This window comes from Chionomys nivalis, chromosome 8 (assembly GCF_950005125.1).
Source record: "Chionomys nivalis chromosome 8, mChiNiv1.1, whole genome shotgun sequence".
NCBI classification, from domain to species: Eukaryota; Metazoa; Chordata; class Mammalia; order Rodentia; family Cricetidae; genus Chionomys; species Chionomys nivalis.
Genome location: NC_080093.1, coordinates 28,734,242 through 28,761,309, shown reverse-complemented (window position 1 = coordinate 28,761,309; position 27,068 = coordinate 28,734,242). Strand labels below are relative to the sequence as shown.

Here is a 27,068-nt window from a genome sequence, read left to right as displayed (position 1 = left end):
AATGTCCACTGAGGCCAGAAGACAGCATCAGAAGTCCTGGAACTAGAGTCATAGACTGTTGGAAGCTATCATTTGTGTATTAGAAGCCACAACTGGATCTTCTGCAAGCACATAAGTGCTCTTAACTACCGAATCATTTCTTCAGCCCCCCCTTCTCAGTGTGTGTGTGTGTGTGTGTAGTGGTGTGATAGAGACACAATTGTAGTCTTTTTTTGTTCAGTTGTTTTTCTGTTGTGCTAAAACAGTTTATAGCTGAGGCTGGCCTTAAAATCCAGATCCTCTTGTCTCTACCTCCCAAATGCTGGTGTTACAGATGCACACCATCACACTTGGTCAGAAGCTGCTGCTTTTGAAGGCAATGAAAGGATGAACTTATTTTCATAGAAGAGACAGTAATCAATCAAAAATACTTAATAGTTCTTTTGTTCTGGCAAACTTCTGTACCTCTTTTCCAGAGTACCTGAGAAGAGCTTCATAAGAAACAAGTTTTCTTAGCAGGTTTCTCTTTTTATTTTCTGTGCTTATGCTTTGTCACCTAGTTTGATGGTTTGAGATAGTCTTCACTATTTAGTCTAGGGTGGCCTTGCATTTGTGAGCCTTTTGCATACCCAGGTTTTGGTGTTACAGGCTCTTTGTACCACTGTCTGGCTTTATTTAATAATTCATGTATTTTATGTTAATATATAATTTAGATACTAGGTGTCTTAACTTTGTTACTACATGGTCTGGCCATTGGGACAACGATTTCACTATCAACTGGTTTCAAATTCTTGTTAAATTGTTTATTAGTTGTATAAGGTTTTGCAAGGCAGTTTACTCTATTTTTTCCATTTAGGAACATTGTGGACCTGGCACTTAACTATAAAAGGCTACTGTGGCATTCATACTATAATATTTTTAATTGCATTTAATTAGTTTATTGGCTGCAGAAGCTAACATAAGTTTGTGTCCCTTTCAGTTTAAAATGAAGTTGCCATTAAGAATTTTTGAAATTTTGTCTAATGCTTTTCAAGTGCTTATTTCTGGATAGTTCATTCATTCCCAGAATATTTGTGTATTTAATGCACATTTGTTTAGGTATTGGGGACAGAGAACTAGACAAATGATATTTTGCTTTGCCTCCTGAGAATTTAATTGTTAATTTTTATAGGTAAACTGAAAACAATTTTAAATGCTACTACTTTGGTACTAGGAGGATGGCTTAGCAGTTAAGAGCACTTAATAATTTTGCAGAGGACCCTGGGTTTGGTTCCCATCTCCCACTTGTTGGCTCACAGTCATCTGTAACTATTCCAGGAGGTTCTGACACACTCTTTTGGCCTTTGTGAGAACTGTATGCACATGGTGCACATGCAGACAAATAGGCAAACCACTCATACATATAAAAATAAGCTTGGCAAAAACTATTATTTTAATTATGAATTTCTTTCATGTACTGAAATATTGATTAGTTAACATATAACAATCTTGTTAAAAACTGGGGATTATCTATGCAGGGTTGCCTTCACTTTTAATCCCAGAGGTAGAAGCAGGTGGATCTCTGAGTGCAATACAAGATTGAATTGGTCTACATAAGGAGTTTCTGGCTAGTCAGGGTTAAGTAGTGAGACCCTGTCTCTCAAAAACAAATGAATCAAACAATTTAGAAGCTTACCTTTATATCTTGAATATGTGGGATGTCTATGCCATTTTGTTTTGGCTGGGGAGAGACTGCCTTTCCTAGGACTAGAGAATTCCATTTTTGTTTTGTGAATTCCTAGAAATAATTGATACATTGTCAGAAAGGATATCTTTCATATACAGTAGATCAATTCCAAGTCCATATCCCAACCATCCTCTTTTCTCCATTACACACATTAAGACTGTATTTTTCTGTTCTGATCATCTATGGCAAGGTGACAGACAACTAGAGACCTCCGCCAATAGCCTGAAGCCGGTTGTAACACATTCACACTCATTAATCTTAGATCATTTGCCCTGTCCTGCCCTGCTTTTTCCCAGAGAAGACAGAGTAAAGACACTGGGCTGTGATTTCTCTTAGTGCTTTTTCTGCCTCTTGACTAAACCTGCTGCTTTGCTATGTGATCTTGAATTGAAATATTCTTTAAATAACACTTAATATATCTACTTTGCATTTTATTGATATAAATTAAAATCATGTGGATATACTTTGAATATTTTATTCATACTTTTTTTTGCCATGTTGTAACTTCATATTTTGAAACACAGGGTCTCATTATGTAACTCAGACTGGCATTGTTCTGCTTTAGCCTCTCTTGGACTGGGGTTACATGAACATACTACCAGATGTCTGTTTTGCCACTCTCTTCTAAATTATTCTTGTTCTTAACTCCTTCTAAGTTATATAGAAGGGTACCATGACAGTATCTTGTTTTTATATTTTATGTTTTAATAATTTTTATTCTGAACTGTCCTCAAAACCCATACTCTACAAGTTTTATCTTCTACATGAAATTTAGCCTATTTAAAATTGTCATTCGTGTGTCTATGCATTTTGCAATATATTTACTTTTTTTTTTTTTTTTACTTTTTAATATGTATTATTGAAAATGGCTTGCTTTGGTGAATAGGAAAATAAAACTTTAGTTTCCAGCTGTAAGTGTAGATTTACTGTACTCAAATAACTATCTTTATGAACGAATACATTTTATTTTGTGTTATCTAATTATTAGCTCTACTTGCTGGCTTTTTAAATATTGCTAGACAGATTATAGCATTTCATTTTGACTGCTCACTGATCCATAGTGGAGTTTATTCATGGGGGGGGGGTTGCTGTGTTTTGTTTTTGAGACAGCTCTTTCTATATAGCCTAGGGGATGGCTTTGAACTAGTGATCCTCTAGCCTAAGATTCCCGAGTGCTAGGATTACAGATTACATCACCCCACCCTGCCCCACCCCACACTTGAGACAAAAGGTTTGTTTACTGCTGTTGTTTTACTGTCAACCATATACCTTATTCCCTGTTCTAATGATACAGTTGAAATGCTAAACATCACTATGATTTGGCTTACTGTGAGTGAATTGTAACTTATTTATTCTTATAAACATTAGCATTTTTTTTTCTTTTTGTTTTAGCTGTTGCTTACAAGAGAGTGTCTTTAAATTTATTAGTTACTACTGTGGAAGAATTAAGTCTATTCATTTAACATATAAATCAATTTATGTAGTAAATAGCATGTTCCATCTGATTCTTTGTTATACCTAACCTATTTGATGGTTGGTAGTAGCAGCAGTAGTAGTAGTTGTAGTTTTAATTATTATTAGTAGTAATAGTTCTTGTCTCCTTCCCTCCCCCTCTCTTCTCTCCCGCCCTCCCTCCTTCCCTCCTTCTTTCCCTCCTTCCCTCTGTTTTCTCTCTCTTTAGGCTTTATTCTTATGTTGTATTAAACCCTGCCTTTTAAGCTATTTCATTGCTGCGGTATTCACTTTGCATACTGCCTTTGGTTCAGTGTTGTACCAAAATGAAAGTTACTGGTTTTGGCTTGTACTTTCTCCTTTTTTATGTAAGCTTGGTGATTTGAAAGGGGTGTGTGTGTGTGTGTGTGTGTGTGTGTGTGTATTTCTGAGCTTATCACTTACCTTTGAAGTTTATAATAATTACCTATTTTTGTCAGATTTAACAAGCTTTACTTAGTATAATGGTGAAACCTACACTTATTTTCAGGGTCAAGGTTCTTTAATACCTGAATTTACATCTTGTTAGCTTTTGCCTACAACAAGCTAATGATGCCTTTTTCATAAAAGTTTTTTCATAAAGCAGTAATTGATAGCTTTATTATAATTAGGCAAACCCAAGTAAAGAACATTGTGTATTATCTGGCACATGTGAGTATGTCATTTTAAAACATACTTTATTTCCAAGCAATACCATATGTATTCTAGTTTGCTTTCTGTTGCTGTGATAAAACACTGATTAAAGCAACTTGGAGAGAACAGGGCTGATTTGACTTACACTTCCAGGCCACAGTCTGTTTTTGAGGAAAGTTGGGGCAAGAACTTTAGGAGAAACTTAAGCAGAAACTGTGTGGAAAGGCTGCTTAGACTCATCTCTAGCTTTCCCTCTGTTAGCTTTTTTATTTTAATTTATTTTTCTCTCATATGGTACATCCCAACTGCAGTTTCCCCTCCCTCTCTCCCAGTCCCACTTTATCCCACACCTCCTCTCTCTCCCAGACCTGTTCCTCCTCCTTTCCCTTCAGAGAAGGGCAGGCCTCTCAGGGATATCAACCAAACATAACATATCAAGTTGCAGTAAGAGTAGGCACCTCCCCCTCATATTAAAGCTGGACAAGGCAAACCAGTATGAAGAAAAGGGTCTCAAAAAGCAGGCAAAAGAGTCAGAGACAGCCCTGCTCCCCCTATTAGGAATACCACAAGACCAGGCTACACAATCAGAGGGCCTAGGTCTAGCCTGTGCAGACTTCCTGATTGTCGTTTCTCTGTGAGCCCCATAAGCCCAGGTTAGTTGATTCTTTAGGTTTTCTTGTATCCTTGACTCATCTGGCTCCTACAATCCTTCCTCCCCCTCTTCCCCAGGATTCCCCGAGCTCTACCTTGTGTTTGGCTCTGGGTCTCTGGATCTGTTCTCATTAGTTGCTGGATGAAGCCTCTGTAATGACGATTGAACTAATCACTGATCTATGAATATAGTAGAATATAATTAGGAATAATTTTATTGTTTGTTTATGCCAGTCATATTTGGTTCTATCCTAGGACACTGTACTGTCTAATCTCTGGTTCCTGGCTATACAGTAAGTATCAGGGCTGGGCTCCCTTTCATGACATGGGTCTCAAGCTTGGCCAGTCATTGATTGGTTGGCCACTCACAGTCTGTATACCACCCTTCTTACCCCAGAATATCTTCCATGCTGGACAAATTGTAGATCGAAGATTTTGTGGCTGGGTTGGTGTCCCAGTCCGTCCATTGGAAGCCTTGCCTGGTTACAGAAGATGACTGGTTCAGGCTCCTTATCCCCCATTAGTAGGACTTTTAGGTCATCCTCATAGATTTCTGGGAATTTCCATTGCACTAGGTTTCTACCTTACTCCAAAATGCCCTCCAACTCGAATCATCTCTCCCAGTATTTTTTTCCCTCTATCCTCGCCAACCTGATCCCTCTTGTTCCTGCCCCCAGTCCACCCAAAATATTTATCAAATTTCCCCTTTCTAGGGAGATTTGTGTGTTGTTCCTCCCCAAACCCTTGTAACTTCTCTAGGTCTGCAGATTTTTTTGCTAGCTTTCTTATATATCCTAGACCCACCAACCTAGGGATAGTGTCTCCCACAGTGGGCTGGACCCACCTTATCACTTATCAATCAAGATAGTCTTTTACAGACATTCCCATTGGCCAGTCTGATTGAAACAATTCTTCCATTAAGTTTCTCTCTTTCCAGGTGCTTGTGTCAAGCTGACATTAGAAACTAGCCAACACCATCTGTTAGAATTATGTTAAGTGGTCTCTTTTGCCTTCAAGGGAAAACTAAATTGAGATGATGGACATGTGTTGGTGATTTCAGATTTTTCTTTGTAAGGACTTTCAAAAAGAAAGGTTTAAAAGATTTGGGTTTTTTTTGGGGGGGGTTACCTGAAACAAACAAAACCTTTGCCTCTTACCAATGTCCTCACATTTTTAGAATATCCTTCTTTCCACTCCTCTCAGTTTCTCTCCAACCTCTCCTCTTCTCCAGATCCATTTCTTCATTTCCCTTCAGAAAAGAGCAGACCTCCTAGGGATATCCACCAAACATGGCATAACAAGATACATTAAGACTAAGCATATACCGTCATGTCAAGGCTGGGCAAGATAACCTGGTAGGAGGTAAGGGGTCCCCAAGAGCAGAAGAGTCAGAGATACCCCCACTCTTAGGAGTCTCACAAAAACACTATGCTAACAACCATAACAAATACGCAGAGGATTTATCCACAGGCCCATATAATCTCTGTGATTGTTGCTTCAGTTTCTGAGCCCTTATAAAGCCTACTTAGTTGATGTCTGTGGGCTATCTTCTGGTGTCCTGACCCTTCTAGCTCCTACAATTCTTTCTTGCCCTCTTCCACGGGATTCCTTGAGTTTTGAGGGGAGAGACCTGATGGAGATCTCCAATTTGGACTCTCTCCCTCTGTTTGCCTGATATTTGGGTATAGGTCTCTGCAACACCTGACATCTCAGTGGAGACTGTGAAAACCACAAGGGCCTTGATAGATGTCCTGAAGACTCTAAAGACAACTATAGCCAGCACAACTTTCAGTTACCATAGAAGGAGAAAACAAGATATTCCATGATAAAGTCAAATTTAAACTTTTTATCGGAAGGATATAGAATTTTTTTTTAACCTGCCTGTTTCTTAATTCTGATATACATATGTTTTAATCCTTGATTTCTGTTTATAAAAGTTGTTGGTTAGGTCTGAATCATTACTGGATATCTTGTGTCTTCTCCCTCTCTCCTTACGTTTTATCCTTGTTCTTTGAAGTAATAACTTGACATAATTGCCTAGTGAGTTACTAATCCATTACAGAACTTTTCCCAGTTTATATACATTAGTTTAGCAGTGTATATTTCCATTCTTTATGAGTAATTCTCTCATTCTCAAGTTTTATTTTCACTTCTTTTTGGACTGATTGTGTAAGTTATTTTTAGGGTTATAAGAAATTAATAGAACAAATTGATGTCTTTATAGCTAAAAGTGCTGATTCTGTAATGACAGTGTTCATACATGACTTCTGCATACATAATCATTGTTTTCAAAATAGAGTGGTGTAGACATGGGTATAAAAGAATTAAAATATCTTCATCGAAGGAAATTGGGAAGAAATTCAACTTTTATATTAGTAAATACCAAGATTAAGACAGTACGATAAAATCTAAAAGAATAGGTATGATCTAATCTGTAATCATTTCAAACATGAGTAGCAACAAATATTGTTTGCCATAATCACTCTCAAATAACTTGAGTTATATTAAAGTTTTTGAAGCAATAGATGAAATTAAGCTTCATTAACTAATTTTAAACTTTTTTTAGGTAAATGAATTGGTGGATGCCAGAGATGCCGGCCTTGGTGCTTGGTTTGAAGCACATATACATAGTGTTACTAGAGCTTCTGACGGACATTCACGTGGCAAAACTCCACTGAAGAATGGCAATTCTTATAAAAGGACTAATGGAAATGTAAATCATAATTCCAAAGAGAACACAAATAAATTGGACAATGTACCCTCTACGTCTAATTCAGACTCTGTTGCTGCTGATGAAGACGTTATTTATCATATCGAGTATGATGAGTAAGTGCTCATATTATTGAGGACTTCATTCATGTTTTTGTGTATAGAAGCAAAGCTTTGCATTTCAAGATTATTTTGAATAGTCTTTCTGAAGAAATCACTTAGAGGTCATATTCATTCTTTGTTTCTGCTTGTTTAGTGGTTGTTATCCAACAAGTAAGGGCCCTTTAACTGTCAGTCATCTCTGGCTTATGAGTGACTTGTTTTTAATCATTCTACCATTGACTTATTACTTAGAACATTCAGATTTCTCTTTGTTGGTTATATTTAATATCTTAAGCATTTTATAGAATATATTGTAGCTATTAGAATGAGGCAAAATGCAGATACTGCTTTTGGGATAATTTACGTACAAATTATTCATTTGAAGGAAATGATTCATTTCTTTTTAATATGTTCACAGGATTATGCATTACCACAAAGTTTAAAATTTTTTCATTACTATTACCCAAAAATAAGAAGTCTTATGTGCATTGATTGTTATGTGCCAGTCTCCTTCTCTAAATAATGTTCTGAAATATTATGATGGGACTTGGCCTTGAGAGTCTAGATTCTAGCACTAAGTTTTCTTTTTAAAAATTATGGAGCAAAAGTTATTATTTGGATATGCTTAAATATTAAGCATACAAAATTCTTGCCGCATGCTATGATCTCAAATCTTAGAATGAGTATACATTTTTTCTAATATAAGTTAGTTGGAAGAAAACTTAGTAGAGGCAGCTGGAATGATGACCCAGAGGTTAGGAGTACTGACTGCCCTTCCAGAGGCCCCAGCTTCAATTCCCACATCATCACAACTGTCTGTAACTATAGTTCCAGGGCATCCCTCTTCTGGCCCCTGTAAGGAGTCAGGAATGCACGTGGCACACAGATGTACATAGAACCCAAACACTGATACATATATAATAATGATGATGATGAGTAAAAATAATAGCAATAGTAGAATTTTAAAAAAGAAGGCAACAACATGGAAGAAACTTAATTTCAGGATATCTGGAAACAAAAGTAGATACGTTTAATCTTTGCTTTTATGACTGATATGTTTTGGCTAACCTATCAATACTACTTATCTCAAATGATCATCATACTACTTTTAATTTTAGTCCACTGTAGTAGAACCAACAGTGAGAGTGCATTTAAACATAATGGACTTGACTGGGATTGGCAATATTGGTGAATTGGTGCTAGTGCAGAAAGGGTCTAGAGTTAGTGAACTGATAAGCAGTCTTTGAATTTAATGAATGTTGTGGCATAGATCATGGAGACAAGTTACTATAGTGGTAGACTTACCTTGTCTATTGCCAACAAGTAATCTTTAAGTTCTTGAAAGAGTTTTATCTTAATTTTTAAATGTTTTATGTGTGTGGGTGTTTTGCCTATATGTATGTATTACACCACTTGTGTGCCTGGTGCCCATAGAGGCCAGAAGAGGGTATAGGATTCTCTAGAATTGGAATACTTACTGTTAAAGAAATTCTGTCACCAGTGCCCTAGCCAGTTGAGAGGAGCCTTTTGGTCCAAGAGGCAGGGTTTTCATTTGGGATAGAGGTGACCTAGAGGAGAGGCAGAGCGGAGAGTATGGCCTTGTTGTTGAGCAGGAAACAGCTGCGGTGGGGTTTTTCTGCAGTAGCTTGCGGTCCACCTCAGTTTTTTCTTATATTTTGTTCTTTAGTTTTGTAATAAATAAAGATAAACGAAGTCAGTAACACCTGACATTCAATGATTGTCATTGCTAAATACACAAAACGCATCTCGGCACATTGACCACTCTCTGGTCCAAGTGCATGCAGCCCCCCCCCCCAAACTGCTCTGAGGTCTGGTGGAGGATGAATACCCTTTGGCTAGCCCCTTTTGCCTGTGTTGGGGTGTTCTCTGAACCCCTCTGTAGACTGCTAATCAAGGCAGCTCAGCTTGTCTTGAGTTTTGCCCACCTCGAGACCTGCTCAGGACTTGGAACTTTGCAGCTGCTGTTACCAAATCACTGGCAGCAGACAGGAAAGTCAAAGCAGAAAATCAAGGCGTGTGTAACACAGCTGGGGCTCTCAGGCCAATTCTTTCTGACCTTGGCCAAACCTCCCCAAGGCTGTCACCAGAGGTGGCCATTGGCCTGAGGGCAGTCAGCGTATAGAGTGCTGAGTCTCAGTGCACCTTCCTTGCACCTGGATCTCCCACTGCTGCCTTGGTGCTGCACCAGCTCCATCTTTTGGTCAGATATCATCACTATTTCTGAATACATTCGCATAGTCCAGTCCTCCAACCATTGGCTCTGCCTGCTGGTCAAACACCATCACTACATCTGTACAACCCAGTCCTCCTACTGATAATATGCAAGCTTTACAAATAGTTAGCTAAGGAGAATAATACAATTTTGACTGATAAAAGCTTTAGAAATGGGGCTGGAGAGATGGCTCAGTGGTTAAGAGCATTGCCTGCTCTTCCAAAGGTCCTGAGTTCAATTCCCAGCAACTACATGGTGGCTCACAACCATCTGTAGAGAGGTATACACACAGACAGAATATTGTATACATAATAAATAAATATTTAAAAAAAAAAGCTTTAGAAATATTTACTGATTTAAAATTGATTTAGAAATATTTACTGATGTAAAATGTAGAAAGATGATTGATAAAATGTAAACCTTAAAAATACTTACTACTCAAAAGATGCAAGCCTTAGAAAAGGTTACTACTGATAATATGCAAGCCCTGGAAATAATTACTGAAGAAAATACCATTTTGACTGATTATTCCACAAGACTGGAAAGATTTAGTTACAGCAGTGTTGGAATCTGGACCTCAGTTACAGTGGACCAGGTGTGGTGGAGAGATGAAGCTAGGACCATCTAACATCAAGGTAGGGTTAGATGTTATACGATTTCCTAGGATTGGATCATTGGTGAGTGCCGTTATACTGATGTGGAAAGACAGATTATATTTGATGATCACGCCTTGACTCTATGACATACGGCAACTTTGAATGGTTATGACAAGATTCAAGAATCAGAAAAGAGTACTGGGCCATTTACTAAAATTTTATAATGCTCAAAAGAAGCCTTCACTGAAATTTTGCAGAGATTGACTTCATCTGTAAATAGAATGATAGCAGATCTAGAAGTTAAACAAATTCTTTTTTGTTTTGTTTTGGTTTTCGAGACAGGGTTTCTCTGTGGCTTTGGAGCCTGTCCTGGAACTAGCTCTGTAGACCAGGCTGGTCTCAAACTCACAGAGATCCGCCTGCCTCTGCCTCCCGAGTGCTGGGATTAAAGGCGTGCGCCACCATCGCCCGGCTCGTTAAACAAATATTAATTGAATCTTTGACTTTTGAGAATGCTAATTCACAGTACAAAATGTAATTGGGCCTTTAAAGGTAAGATCAACACCCATACAGGAATGGATCTGACATACAGTCAATATTAAATCTCATAACCATGTTGACACTTGGGTAGGAGAGGTGATTTCCAAAGATTTGAAGAAAAAAATGTCAGGTGTTTTAATTGTAATAAACAAGGTCATCTGCAAAGGTATTGTAGGCAGACGTTCCTAGAAACAGTGTTTTTCTAGAGATAGTCCAAACAGATGACCCCAGTATTCTGGAGTATGCAGAAGGTACGCAAAGGCCACCATTGAACCAATGAATGCAAATTGACAAGGTGCAGGCAAGGTAATCCTTTGCCCTCAGGAAACACCTTAGAGGGCCCCTCGCAGACCCCATGTCAAATTTAGTTCAATCATTCCCTATCACCATGGGGAAACTTTTCCACAGAACAATTAAAGGACCCAATGCCTATTATAAAAAAGCAAAAACCATACTGCTCTGGAGGACAGAGCAGCTTTAGAAGATAAAACAAAATTCCCAATAGAAATCATAAAACAAATATTTTGGCAAACTTCTATAAACAACCAAAGACCTAAATTAACAATACAGATAAATGGCATTAAAATGGAGGGTCTGGTAGGCACAGACAGTAAGTATAATTGCACCAAAATCTTGACATCCAAATTGGCCTCTTCAGAGGTAAATGTTCAGCTTCTAGAGCTTGGAACTTTATCTCAGGTGAAACAAAGCTCAAGATGGGTCGAATGCATAGGGCCTGAAGAACAGAGAGAATTAAAACCATATGTGGCCAACATAGCAATGAAATAAGGAGACATATATTACAACAGTGGAAAACATAGATCCACATTCCTCTAACCTCAAATGAACCATAAAATAAAGAATGCTTCAGGGAGAAATTTTGGAAATTTTTCTCTAGAGCAGTTTTTAGAGTGTGTGTAACCAAACAGTTGGTGACCTCTCAAAGGTGTCTGTAGCCCTAACTTTAAAATGGCTGATAAACCTGTCTGGGTGAAACAGTGACGTTTGACATCAGAAAGGCCTTAGAGCAACATACAGGAGAAGCTAAATGTTCAACAATTTGAAGAATTGGCCAGACCTTGGAATTCTATATTTGTCATTAAAAACAAAAATTCTTTAAAGTGGAGAATGCTGACACATTTGTGAGCCATAAATAAAGTAATTCAATTGATGGACTCTATAACCTGGAATTGCCCTGTCTTCTCTGTTACCTAAAGGATGGTCCATTATAGTGATTTAAAAGACTTTCTTTACTATACCTTTAAAAAAAAACAATATAAGAATATATAGATAATTTTTATTTTCTTTACAAGAAAAATTTGACTTCATGGTGTCTACTTATAATAATTCACAAACTGTTAAAAGGTATCAGTGGAAAGCTCTCCCATGAGAGATGTTAAATCGGCCCCACCATGTGCCAGTTTTATATAACAGCTGTTGGAAATAATTCGTAAAGTTTCCTCAATCCATGGTTTATATGTACAATATCTTACTAGCTGATTCAAACGTAGATACCTTAGAAGAAATGTTTAAGGAAATAAAATATTGCTTTATAGCCGGGCGATGGTGGCGCACGCCTTTAATCCCAGCACTCGGGAGGCAGAGGCAGGCGGATCTCTGTGAGTTCGAGACCAGCCTGATCTACAGAGCTAGTTCCAGGACAGGCTCCAAAACCACAGAGAAACCCTGTCTCGAAAAACCAAAAAAAAAAAAAAAAAAAAAAAATATTGCTTTATTGGGGATTATAAATTGCTCCAGAAAAAATACAGAGAATATTCCATTAATTACCTAGGATATAAAGTAGGTTTGCAAAAAGCTAATGCACAAAAAGTTCCTATTAGGAGAGATCAGTTGTGAACTCTTAATGACTTTCAAAAATTACTAGGAGACAGTATCTGGCTTTGTCCCACAATTGGATTAACAACTTAAGAATTAAGTAATTTATTTCAAACCTTACAAGAAGGACTATTAAGTCCAAGGAAATAATCAACTGAAGTTGAAAGAGAATTGGCTCTGGTACAGAAAAAATTACAGGATGCACATGTGGATTACTTGAATCCAGAACTTAATTGTATCCTAGTTATTCTACTTTCCACCCATTCTTCTACTCAAATTCTTGTGCAGAGATAAGATGATATTCTGGACTGGATATTTTTGCTATGCAAACAGAGCAAAAAGTTAAAGACCTATATAGAAAAGATTTCTGAGTTGGTTTTAAAAGGAAAATTGAGACTTGTCAATTAACAGAATTTTAGTAGTTTTACTAATACTGAAAATTTCTTTTTATGGACAGAAATTAAGTTTGGCAAAGAGTTTACACTATTTGGGGGTGAGATATTAACAACAAATATCCCAAAAACAAGAGACTTCAATTTATAAAAAGAACCAATTGGGTCTTTCCTCGCATTTTTCAGGGAACAGCAATAGCTGGGCCCCCTACATTCTATTCTGATGCAAATACATCATGAAAGGCAGGTTATAAATCAGAAAATTAAAATGGCTCAAAGCCCTTATGATTCTGTTCAAAAGTCATAATTATGTGATATTCTTATGGTATTATTACATTTTTCAGAACCTCTTAATATAGTTACTGATTCTCAATATGCAGTGTTTGTTTACATATTGAAACCACTGAATTTCTGATGGTTTAGGATTTTTGCAATTATAAGAATTAATTAGTAATAGGAATCATCCCATACACACACACAAACACATACCAGATCCCATACAGGTCACTAGGCCCTCTAGCACAAGGTGATGATGAAATTGTTCAGCTAGTAGTAGGAAATTTGCTGGAAGCCTCAATTCCATAAGAAACACCATGTTAATAGCAAGGACTTAAAAAAGAAATTTTCTGTCTCTTGGCAACAAGCCAAGGAAATGTCCTACTTGTGCTTTGTATAACCAAACTCCACTACCTGCAAGAGGAAACCCAAAGGGTACTCAAATTAAATTTGATAAGTGGGTGTGTTTCATTTTGCCGAGTTTGGAAAATGAAAATATATATACCATACCATAGATACATATTCAGAATTTCAATGAGAAACTGCTTTGAGTTTGGAAAAGGCTGATTCTGTAATAACACATTTATTAGAAAATCTAACCATCTTGGGAAAACCTCTACAAATTAAGGCTGGCCATGTTCCAGCTTATCTCTAGTAAAATGAAGCAGGTTTTGCATATTACAACATAAAATGTATTACAAGTATACCACATAATCATGCAGGACACGCAGTTATAGAAAGAGTTAATCATACTTTAAAAGAAATGTTTAATAAAAAAAGAGGTAATAATGATCCCTAGAGATAGGCTTCATAATGCTTTATTCATTTAAAAAAAATTTACATGCTAACGAAAAGGGAACAACAGCTGTAGAGAGATACTGAATAATAGAAAAAAAAACCACTGAACTAAATCAACCAGTATATTTTAAAAGATGTGTTGACCTCAGAATGGAAACCAGGATATGTGTTACATTGGGATAGAGGTCTTGCTTTTGTTTTTTACAGAAGAAAAGCTAAGGATACTGTCAAAAATAATAAAAGGTTCAGTTCAAACAGTAGAGACCTCTTGGTTAAGAGAGCTGGTAATGTTAGTTTAACCTCACAGAAGGGTAAAATTAGAGTCAGGGCAGGGTTTTGTTTTTGTCTTTCCAGGAAAATAAAAACATCAAACTAAGGAATCTAAAGATCTTTAGACAAAGGATGCTTAAATAAAGGAGACCATCTGAAAAAAATTGCAAAGAAAAGGAGTAATCCGGCCTAATGGTATAGAATACTTCCTACAGGGTAAAATTTTATAAACCTTTCAAAATGTCAGTTTTTTTTTTTTTATTTATTTTTATTTTTTTGAGACAGGGTTTCTCCGTAGCTTTTGGTTCCTGTCCAGGCTGGCCTCGAACTCACAGAGATCCGCCTGCCTCTACCTCCCGAGTGCTGGGATTAAAGGCGTGCACCACCACCGCCCGGCCAAAATGTCAGTTTTCACTGGTCTCTACAGACATGTTCAACAGGTAGTTATGTAGTCCTGACTCAGTTAAAAACTAAAGCTGGCTTTGGAGTTGGAGTGTGGCTCTTTCCTTCTCTAAACCCAAGCATGTTTGTTAAAAGAAATTTCAAAGTCTCTGTCTCATATCAGAAGAACCACTTGCTATGACACAGAAGAAACTCAAAATCTAGAGGCTATTATCACTAATCTCATATCCCTTGAATTTATTCTGATCTTTAAAACATTTCTTAAAGTATAAGTACTATCTCAAAATTTAAACCCTTTTTCCAGGTGGTGGTAGCACACACCTTTAATCAGGAGGCAGAGGCAGGAGGTAATCTTTGAGTTCAAGGCCAACCTGGTCTACAGAGTTTCAGGACAGGCTCCAAAGCAATAAATAAACCAGGTCTCAAAAAACAAAAAAGGAAAGAAAAAGTTTACTAGATTTTTTAAAAAATTTCAAACTGTTTTGATGTTAATGTTTTTACAAAGTAATAAGTAATTTTAGCCTTAGGCTTCATGTAATTTCCCATGTGTTATTCCAGGCTTGAGTTTAAACAGATATTTAGGAAGAATATGCCCGATATCCCGGATGTATTTAATAGATAATGGTTCTTTAACCTCCCTAAGATTTACAACACATTACATTTAATGTTTAAGTTTTCTATAGTAAACGATAATGCGTTTCTAACAGCAGTCTCTGAAGTCTCCAAAAAATGATGGAGCTCCACAACAACAATTCTACCTTCATTGTGATAGTACCACTAAGCTGATAAATACCACTTAAAGATCAGCTTTAATCCACAAACTGCCCAGGATAATTCCAAGATGGCTAGCTGAGATAATCCACCCTCATCTACTACCATCAGTACTTCCAATGAGTCCCGATATGTCCTACACTTTCCCATTACTCAGACTGGCAACAAATGATGCAGCTAGCTCTCCCAAGACTTGACCATTCTTTTAGTTTTTTTAGGGTCTCCTAGAGATGCCATTGTGCCCCCCAAGACAGTAAGTATTTTTAAAACATGATGCCCACGTTCCCAAGAAGTGGTATGAGTGGTTTTTTTATCTTTCCCTGGGTTATGACTATTTGTCATCCTGTAGCAGGGGTGGGGGGAGTTGGTTACAAGTTGTTATTGGGTACTGTCAGAAATGGGGGAAGGAAAGATATGATAGGATAAAAAGGTAGATTATTGAATCAACTTTCAAACTAAAAAGCAACTAGTCTTAAATAATAATTAAATAGTAATCACCTATACAGTTCATACCTATACAGTTTAATTATACAATGTGAAGCTTTAGACCTTAAAAGCTATTTCAGATAATAAAGAAATACAGGCTAGTAGTCTCTGATAGCTATCAAACTTCGTGTCATGTTAGTTAGGTTTTCTTAGGTATACAGAGATATATTTTAGATAGGTAATCTTCAAACACTTCAAAGACCTATAGAATATGGTATTTAAAATGTTTTAATAACTTAGTCTTTATTGACATGAAATGTATCTGCTCTCACCAGCAGTGATTTAAAGTGGATGATGCGTATCGAAGAAACTCCATGTAGCATTTGCTTTCTTTGTGGCAAAACCTAGCCTTTAGGGCAAGAAACTGCCCTTGCTTTGACTGCTAACAGTACACTGTCCAAACTGTACAAGCAGGACTCAAAGGAGACTGCCGAACTTTGCCAATAGGGTAGTACACTCCTTCAAAATTTCTTGCTTCTGAAACAAGTCTGTTAGATATTCTAGGCCTGTAGGCCAAAAGATTGCAGAAGAACCTTGGATGACTGACCAGGCAGCCAAATGTTTCTGTCATTTCTCACATTTTTTGTAATTGCTTGCTTGCACTTCTTGATTACTCAAGTAATTGATTACTCAAGTAATACTGTTTCCTTCCCAGGTCTTTGATGGGGTTGAAGACTAAACAGTTAACAGTTTCCCAGATATTGGCAAAAAGCACATTAGTACAAAACTTTGGGTTCTCCAAGAGAGGACACCTAATGGAGTGATCTCTATAAATTTGCCAATTACTTATGAATTAGACATTGAGAATGTATTTCTTACTTGATAATTGTTCTTGTATGTAGTTTCATTTTTGTTAAGGTTTCCGTTTGGACAATACTTGATAGATAATTTTTATTGTGTGTAGTTTTACTATGTTAAAGTTAGAACCGTCTTCATTAGACAAAATGAAAAAAATTTACAGAAGTTCTGTCACCTCTCTGTTGACCAATTGAGAGGAGCATTTTGGTCCAAGAGGCAGGGTTTTCATTGGGGATGGATGTGAGCAGAGGGTGCGCCAGTCTTTTTAAACCAGGAAGTGGTGATTGCAGTGGCAGGGCTTTTCGGAGATACCTTGTGACCCACCTTAGGTTTTTATATTTGTTATAATAAATAAGAATAAAGGAAATCAGTAATGGCAGACAACTAGTTGTGAGCTGCAGTGTGGGTGTTGGGTGTTAGGACTTGAACTCAGATCCTCTGGAAGAGCAAAAAGTGTTCTTAATCACTGAGTTGCTTATGTAGCCTGGAGTTTTATCTTTTGATAACTGAAAAGATAACTTGGAAACTGCTACCTGAGATTTTATTCTTGGCAGACAGTATTACACAGGCACAGATAGGAATAGGACCTGAAGTTTTAAACACAAACCAATGTTTATTCAATTTTATAATTTTAGAGGTTCTAGAAGGTGGTTTAGGAATAGCACTACCTCAAAGTAACATAGGACTTGTGTCTTTGTTTGCTTTTATAACAAAACATTAAAGCCTTCATATTTATTTAGCTTAATATTTTAATGTTGAAACTTTCCTTGAATAGAACTAATGCTAGAAGTAAGTCTAAACATATACAGTAAGTCTACAGTAAATCTTACATGGTAGAATTAAATGCTTCACCTTTGGCAACTTAATTATATAGCTGAACTTTTGAGAGACAAAAGCTATCAGAAGCTTACTGGAAGACAAATTTATCACACCTTCTACAGAGAGAAAGCAGCTATAAGATATGGTATATTCTGCATAAAATAATTGAGCTTTTGTAACAGAAGATTGGTAGAAGCATGTAAGGTAGATTGTTATGAGATAACATGGAGATGGCAGTAAATTTTGTTAAGGCTTTTTAGTCATTACAAAAATTACTGTTAAAACAGAATGAACTATTTGTTGTCTTTAATATGTCATCAGACAAGTTCATCTTTGGAGTAAGAATGCATTGAAAAGCATTGGTTTACTAGTGGATATAGATTTTAAACTTTTATTTTAAAATAAAATCACATGAGGCTCATGTGAATAATAGCAGCAGCAGATGCAGAAGGGTTAGTAGTTGAAGGCCTCTCTGAGCCACAAATCAAGACCAGTTTGTTTTCGTTTTTGGTTTTTGTTTTAAAACAGGATTTCTCTGTGTAGCCCTGGCTGCCCTGGAACTCACTCTGTAGACCAAGCTGGCATTCAACTCAGAGATCTGCCTGTCTTGCCTTTCGAGGACTAAAATTAAAGATGTACACCACAAGGCCTAGCTAAGATACTAGGTTTAAAATAAACAAGAACATAGCCAAAGAAACAAAATACACAGAAACTTTTTTGTTGTTCAATTAAGCCCCACATTCTTTTTTCTTTTTCTTTTCTTTTCTTTTCTTTTCTTTTTTTTTTTTTTTTTTTTTTTTAGTTTTTCGAGACAGGGTTTCTCTGTAGCTTTGGAGCCTGTCCTGGCACTAGCTCTTGTAGACCAGGCTGGCCTCAAACTCACAGAGATCCACCTGCCTCTGCCTCCCAAGTGCTGGGATTAAAGGCGTGCGCCACCACCGCCCGGCTAAGCCCCATATTCTTAATCTCAAACAGTCCTCTTGTTTCAGCCTCCAAAGTAGCTATGGGTACAAGCTAATGCCACTGTACAAACTGTAGTGAATTATTTTTGCTGGATCACAAGGTCCTAGAGAGGCGATTGAGTATGACTTTTAAATAGGTGGTGCTATAATTGTACTGGACTGTCATTCCCTGTGTGAGCTGTTGTCTTCCAGCTCCTGTGTTTTAAAACAGCAGCACCTTTATGATATGGCGCATATTTAGAGTAGAACTTTACATGTAAAATGTAAAACTATCATGAAGAGCAACTGAAAACTAAAAAATTGAGAACTAAATCTTTAACTTGAAGAACTTGAATCATGATAAACTTTTATTTTAAAAGTTTTGTCTAGGAGGAGGTTCTGTACAAAGCTACAGGAACACTCTAAACTTCAAATCTCTGAAGAGAAAGAATAGTTTGACTTGAGAAATAGCCATTGAATAAATAAACAATAGCCAGTCTCCAGCTGTTGACTGGAATGCATAGAGAAAGAAGATAGGTTGCAAAGAGGATTTGTAAAGTTAGTAGTTACAACAAATGACTTTAGTCTTCACTATGGTTTTTATTTTCGGAACACTTTTGCTATTTGGTATTTCAAATAGGCTATCAGTCATCCTATTTATGATACTGATTAAGCACTACATTTTGTTAATCATGTGTTTGGTTTTTTGTGACTTTTCAAGACAAGGTTTCTATGTGTAGCAGTTCTGGCTGTCCTGCAACTCTTGTAGAGCAGGCTGGACTTGAACTCACAGAAATCTGTTTGCCTCTGCCTACCAAGTGCAATGACTTGTGTTTTACTTAATACATTAAGCTTTTGTTTTCATTGCAGATTTAACTTCTGAGTGCTGCAGTGTAGATTGGACAAGTACAATAGAGATTACACAAACTTGATGTAACACTGAAGGAAATTTAACAAAGGGACCTGCCTTTGGAATTCTTATATGATAAACATTGTTCATCACTTTTAAATTACTCAAAAGTTGTTTTTATTTTAATTAATAATTACCATGGATACAGAGTCCTTAAACTTCTGGATTTTTGATCCCTCAAAAAGTTTCCAGAGTGTTAGGATTATAATACCTGGATGAACAACTCCTCACTCCCTGTATTGGAGGTTGAGGATTTGAACTTGGGGCCGTAGTAAACTAGGCAAGTACTCTACTACTGATGTAAACCCCAGCTCTTTGAAAAGCTATTTTTATAATAAAAGTCAGATCTTACATATTATCAGACCATATGAACTCTTAGTCTGGAAAGGAAACTCATTAGAATAATGTTGCTTGATAATCAGATCAAGATTACATAGGTGTTCCCTTGCATTTTCAATTCCTTTCTACTCAGGGCAGAGCTAATAATTTTTAATCTGTATGAAAAATGATTAATTTTTCAGTATTTAGATTTTTTTAGGTAGATTTTAAAGACAAGCCAATAAAACTCGAAATCATTGACATTTTCTCTCAAAGTTATAGATACAAGACAGGTGTCATGGTGCATGTCTTTAATCCTAGCTCTCGGGTGGCAGAGGCAGGTGGATCTCTGAGTTCGAGTCCATCTTGGTCTACATCCAGGGCTATGTAGAGAGACCCTGTTTTGAAACTCAAAAATAAAAAATGTGTGAGTGGGGGAGGGAGATACACTGAGTTCATGCAAAGGTTATGCTATCATCTTATGTGTTTTTCTGATGTTAGTGAATGTCTCTTCTGAAGATTCCTTGGTGAACAGACTGAATTGCTGAAGACATCTTAGAAAGAATGTATAGCTTGTCAGTATTACAGTCTAGATTAGACTATTAGCCATGATCGACAGCTTACTGCAATAATATAAATAAACTATGTGCAGTAAACAAAGTGTCTGGTACAAACGTAGTTGTTTGTGGCTCCCCATGTCTTGACTATTTATCTCTTGTTTTATTAGAACTCTTGTCAACATGGTACTTGGAGAGAAATTTATTATCTGGAGATTCAGATTTTGATAAATCCTTAAGGTTTTTTTTTTTTTTTTTTTTTTTTTTTTTTTTTTTTTTTTTTTTTTTTTTTTTTTATAAACACTGCTAGCATACACAGTTTACCTGTGAGGAAAGTTATCTCGCTTTCCTTACACTACAAAATCCTGATTCCTGGGGGAAGATGGGGCCTTATGAAAACCTTTTGTTGTTTTATGGCAGGGTCTCAGATATTGGAAGCTTGCACTGAACATCTGTGTAGTCAAGGATTATCTTGAACTTCCAATTCCTCCTTCCTTCTCTTTAGGGTGAATACTGGGATAAGAAACATGTACTGCCACACTGGTTTATGTGGTTCTCGCGATCAAATATAGGACTTCATACCTTTTAGACAACCACTGTACCAACTGAACTGTGTGTTCATCCCTGCAAATTCTCTTTTGAGTTTTTCATTTAAGAAAATGGAGAATTAAAAGTAACGATATATCAAAAGAATAAAAGCAATTTCAAATTGTTAGGTGTTAAAAAAAAAGGGAATGAACAAACATTTCCTTATTTGGATAAGTTTGTTCCCAGTTTTATAGCTTCTTGGATATTGTTTATTCCTATCAAATATCCTTTAGTCAAGATTTTAAACATTCAAATGATATTTTAAAATCATCTAATAGGCAAATTCACAAAGCTAGCAGTAAACTCAGGTAAGTAGAGGTCCAGAGATTCCTGATGGTATCTATCATAGTGACTAAGGAGAAAGATAGTCCTGAAGGACAGCAACTTGTATTTCTAACAAGTAATATATATGGGATAGGATGTCTCACAATGCTTTAGAAAATGTCGCCTTTGGGAGTTGGTGTTCAGGGAGTAAGGTCTCTTTAGTCCTATCTAGTCTGGAAGTCACTATGCTTACTAGGAAGACTGAATTGACTTCAAACTTGGAGCAGGCATCCTTGACTCTACATTTGATTTCTGTGACTATAGACGTGTACTGTAATGTACATTACTAGATAATGTCATTTTTTTCTTTTTCTTTTGTTTCTTTTTGATTTTTTGAGACAGGGTTTCTCTTGAGTATCCTTGGCTATCCTGGAACTTACTTTGTAGACCAGGCTGGCCTCAAATTTGGCGATCCATGTGACTCTGCCTCCCAAGTACTGAGATTAAAGGTGTGGCCCCACCACCACTCAGGTAAAATCTTTTTTTAAATTCAGATGCATGTGCATGTTTATATGGATAGCATATGTGCGTGTTTGTGTTGTGACAGATGACAACCTTGAGTGTCATCCTTAGAAATACCATGTACCTCCTGAGACATGGCCTCTTACTTGCCTTGACTTCACCTTTAGGCTGGCCAGGCTAGCCATTGAGACCCAGATATCTTCTGAGTCTGCTTTCCTGGTGTTGGGATGAGCCTAAAAGTTAACCAATAGTGAAACACTTAGCTCAAAACACAGTAGAAATGATGAGTAATAGCCTACATCTCTGTTGCCTTTAAAGATCAGCCATTACATACAAAGCATTCATAAAGATTGTGGCATAATACACATAATTTAAATTCTTAGGATCAGGAGTTCCAGATCATATTCGGCTACATAGTGAGCTCGAGGCCAACCCAGGCCACAGGAGACCCTATCTTAAAAAGCCACAAACAAACAGAAGTTGATATAAAACTTCAGACTTTGGAACACGTACAACTCCCTTTGAATTAGCCACAAGTGTATCAGCATCTGAAGCTGATGGTAGCTACCATCAGATGGTACCAATACTCAACACTTGGCTTCAAAGTAGCATGCTAAAAGCTTTGTCTGCTCTCTATGGATTTGGGATAAATTCTGTTTCATTAACTAAATAACTAGCTAGAATTGTCTAAAAAGCTTTTTAACTTGTTACTGACTGGGACTTACTTCTTCAGAGTTTTTCAAAACTTCTTTCCCTGTAAAAAATATATATGGCTTATAACAACTCTATTAGATTAGTAGAGGTTTCTATTCATTTGTTTTTGTTTTTCTAGATGATTTCTCTGGCTGTTTTGGGACTCATTCTGTGTAGACCAGGGTGTTCTTAAACTCAGATATGCCTGTCTGTGCCTTCCAAGTGCTAGGTGGGCCACCACCTCCCTGCTGGACTAGTAGTTTGTAATGTATGGTCTCTCACCATGAGCATTAGCATAATGTGTTATAAATGTACATAATGGCCTTAATAAAACATTGTATCATTCACTCTCCAGGATTGGCCTGGGAAAGAGTTGAAGTCTTATAATTAGATCTATTCATGTTGAGGTTTGACAACTACTTGATGATTCATTTGAACCCACCCTTATCCATTGCTCTCAGGTCCCTGATACTAAAGAGAAATAAAGGAAATGGTTACTGTATGACTACTTATCTAATGTAAATACTTTTTATTAAAGGTCAGGAGAAATATGAATTATTCCCTAAATCTTAGTGTTCATGCTTACTTTATTAACATTTGACTTACTGAGTTTATCTCTAGGGGCTCTCACCAGTTTCAGGACTCTACCTGAATTACTCAAAAAGAAACAAAAATTAACAGTAGTTAATACTTATATATTAGTAGTATAGATTATGGCTATACTAATAGCATCAAACTTTTGAGATTATTATTTTTGAGATGAAGTTTTATACAATCAAGTCCAGCCAAGGATTTGTTAAAAGCCTCGTACTCCCATCTTCCAAGTTCTGGAATTACCAAGTATTTACCACTACGCTCCACTTTCTTAATTTATCAGTAATGAACTAGCAATTTAGGTCAGACAACCCCAAAACCTTCAAATTGTGAGAGCACTCCTGGTTTTTATAAGCAATACTAGAATTATTTATTATAGACATACTTAAAGTTATGGTTATTTGTAGTAGTCTGTTTTCCTGAAGGAAGCACATTTGCAAATAATAGCTGTTATTAGAATTCTCAATGCTATCAATGCTATTATTTGTATTAAAAAGTATCGAGTGGCATCTTCGGAAAGGTGAATATTTACTCTGCAATAGGATGAATATAATAACTTTTTAAAATATATATATATATTTATTATGTATACAGTGTTCTGCCTGCATGTGTGCCTGCCTATACACCAGAAGAGGGCACCCGTTCTCATTACAGATGCTTGTGAGCCATCATGTGGTTTCTGAGAATTGAACTCAGGACCTCTGGAAGAGCAGGCAATGCCCTTAACCTCTGAGCCATCTCTTCAGCCCCAAATATAATAACTTTTAAAGTTACTCAGATTAATGATGTGAACTGAAGTATTGCTATTATAACACCTGAGAGGTTTTCCAGAATAATGATGTAAATCAGAATTATTAGTATGTGAAGTATATAAATCCACATTTTTAGTGTACTAGAGGGCATCATGATTTTTTGAAATTTACTTTTAGATTTTCAGTGTATTTCTACACATTTCTTTGATGGTGGGGTGGTATCAGGAAATTGGATCCTCTGGAGTTGGACATAGAGGTGGTTGTGAGCCACCCAGCATGGGTGCTGGAAACTGAACTTTGGTCATCTGGAAGGCCAGTGCTCTTAACCACTGAGCCATCTCCATCTCCCTTTTTGAGGCAGATTCTCACGTAGCTCAGGCTGGCCTTGAATTTGCTATGTAACTAAAGCAGGCTTAAATTCCCAATCTATTTCCCAAGTGCTGGGGATATAGAAATGCACCATTTCCAAGTTTAAGTTTTTTAATTTTAAGATAAGGTTTAAGCCTCTATTATTTACCAAAGTAACTGGCATCAGACATTTTTTTTGTTTGTGAGGTTATGGTAATGAGTATAAAGATATGTCATATTGTACTGTTGGTGTTTCAAAACTTTTTTCATAATATGTAAGTGGTCATATTGAAATTGGGGAGGATACTTGGTTTTGTAAGAATTTTTCAGTCGACAGAAGCTCTATCACTGTAACTCATGTGTTCCTGGAACTTGGAGGGTCCACCTGTGCCAGCCTTGTGAGTTCTGGTATCACGGGTATATGCACTACCATGCCAACTAGTGTTCACCTATGTTAAACAAGGTTTTAGTGTTAAAAATCTCTTATCTAAAGGGATCATAAATCTTTGGTCATTTTCAAAGTTGTATCTATCCCTAATATTTTAATTAAGGCAGAATATGCTATGGACAAGAATTATTATAATTAGTAAATGGAGGTTAATTATAAACATATTAAGAAGAAGAAGTGAAGCAGTGCTTGTTATTGCTGCCAGTGTCCATACCATATTCTCAGCCTTGGTGCATGTCTTAAGTATAGCTACTGCAAATAGAATCTGCTGAGTCAGTTGTCAATAAACCAAGTGGTGTTTTTAGATAGAAGCAACTTCTCTAAAGTAGTAAAAATGATTTTTTAAAAAGAATATTGATGTTGTGATCATTTAAATTTTTTTAAAAATGCCAGATAGAATGTTTTCTAGATTTTAATAGAGAGACTTTTCTTAAATGATTGTTTTGTTGATCTTGAGTATAGGGCGCTAGAATCAATTTTGCTGCAATGACTAGTTGTCCTGTTTCTTATTTGTTACTCATGTGTTTACGAAAGGTTTCCAAGTATATTTTTCTAGTCTTCTATGAATTACAAGGTTCTGAATGGATGATACTCAAAAGGATACTGGAAGACATTAGATGTACATATGACATTATTATTCCATGAGTTGTGAGAGAACTTAGTACTCAAGAGGCTTTATACATATGAGTTGGCTTTGACTTTTAAATAAATAGCATTTCTTCACTTAAGTTTGTCTTGCATGATGGTCATAAATACTGTATATTTTATCCAAATAAGGTGTTTAGTATACAAACTCCTGAGGGATCCTTCCTCATACCTGTACTAAGTGAATCTTGGGGAAGGCCCAGAAATCTGTCCTTCGGATAGATGTCCCAAGAGCCTATTAAATATACCAGAGCAGTATTATATTTTTGAGTATTTTATTGGAATTAAAAGTCTTCAGTGTATTTGTAAGATTTTATTTTTAATTATTTGAGAATTCTATACATGCATGTGGTTTTTTGTTGTTGTTGTTGTTTTTGTTTTTCGAGATAGGGTTTCTCTATAGCTTTGGTGCCCGTCCCGGAACTGGCTCTTGTAGACCAGGCTGGCCTCAAACTCCCAGAGATCCACCTGCCTCTGCCTCCCGAGTGCTGGGATTAAAGGCGTGCGCCACCACCGCCCGGCTCATGCATGTGTTTTCATAACATCCACATTCCACTCTATACCCTCCAACTTCTTCCATATCTGCACTGCATTTGACTCCCAACTTTATGTGTTCTCTTTAAGGTCAGAACCCACTTAGTGCTGCTTACATGTGTATGGGTTTAGGACCATCTGCTGGAGCATGAGTAGTTTCTCAGGCTGCTTCTCTGAAGAAAAATTTACTTTCCTTCTCCAGGCAGCCATCAGTTGCCAATAGTCCTCATTTAGTGGTGGGACTTCATGGGCTCTCCCTATCCATGGTAGGCTTTTTGCTGCCATGATCTTGTGCAGGATTTATGCATGCATTCACAGCTGCTGTAAATTCGTGCAATAGGCTTGTCATGTTCAGTATATACTGTTCTGTTGTGCATATTTGTTACTGCTGACACTTACTATCATCTTTCCATCCTCTCTTCTGCGATAACCCTTGTGCCTTGGGAGGAGGTTGTGATAGGTACATCCCATCTAGAGCTGGGCACTAAGATAGTCTTACTCTACCACTTCACCAGGTGTGAGTCTCTGTACTAATCACCATATGCCAAAAGATGTTTCTCTGATGAGAAATGGGAGGTGCACTTATTTATGGGTGTAATGAGAAGAACTCAGGCTGGGGTAATAGTAGCTCAGTGGTAGTGTTTATCTGTGAGTACAAGGCCCTGGCTGTGTTCAGTGTGGATCTCTATGAGTTTGAGGCCAGCCTGGTCTACAGAGTGAGTTTGAAGAGAAGAACTCAGGGCAGTTTAATACTGGGTGCATTAAATAGAATAATATTTGCTTGTTTTAAAACTTAAAACTTTCTGATTTAATTTCCTCCTGTAAACATCTAGTTGATGTGTATCTTTTTTCTCACAACTCTGAAAAAATGCCTAACAATGGAATGCTTTACCTTTTTAAACTATTGAATAAACTCAGGTTATCTTGGTAAGTATTTTAAAGTATTGTGTTTTTGGCTTAGATATATTTAACAGAATTTTGTTTCTTCCTTTATAAAAATAGTAATTCATCATTGCTAATGTTTTTGAAAATGAGATGTATTGCTATATAATTTGTAAAAAATCCCAATATAAGCTGTTTTAAGTAACCTGTTGTCTGTAAGCCCTAAATTTAAAGTGTGGGATGTCCCAATATTTTCTGTGAGAATATGAAATGTTTTCTTTTTGCATGCAGCTTGACATTAAAGATTTTCTAAACTAGAACATGTCTACAGATGAATGGTGTCCTTATTTAAACATTTTCTCCAGGAAGCAATGTTTTGAAGATAGTGTTTCGTTGGTTACTGCCTTATTTAATAATTTTGAGTCTTAGAATTTTTAGTTTACAGGCCACATATTAAAATCAAGTTTCAGTATTGAATGCAAACCTATTTCCACTTCTCTGTAATGGAATTCTGTAGACTCTACTCATCAATAACTGTTATCAAAAAGGAGTTGTTTATGTTAA

At 36.6% G+C, this 27,068-nt stretch overlaps 1 protein-coding gene across 3 annotated transcripts in view; it reads left to right on the top strand.

The window, feature by feature from the left end:
* Uhrf2 (ubiquitin like with PHD and ring finger domains 2) overlaps positions 1-27,068 on the top strand; it is a 74,308-nt gene that overhangs the window by 14,586 nt on the left and 32,654 nt on the right. For 2 of the 3 annotated variants that reach the window (XM_057777035.1, XM_057777034.1), the window contains exon 3: positions 7,047-7,306. The exons of the other annotated variant lie outside the window; for it this stretch is intronic. In XM_057777035.1, coding sequence (XP_057633018.1) covers positions 7,047-7,306 — 260 coding nt within the window. The remainder of the gene's footprint in view (positions 1-7,046; positions 7,307-27,068) is intronic. 3 annotated transcript variants of the gene reach the window in all.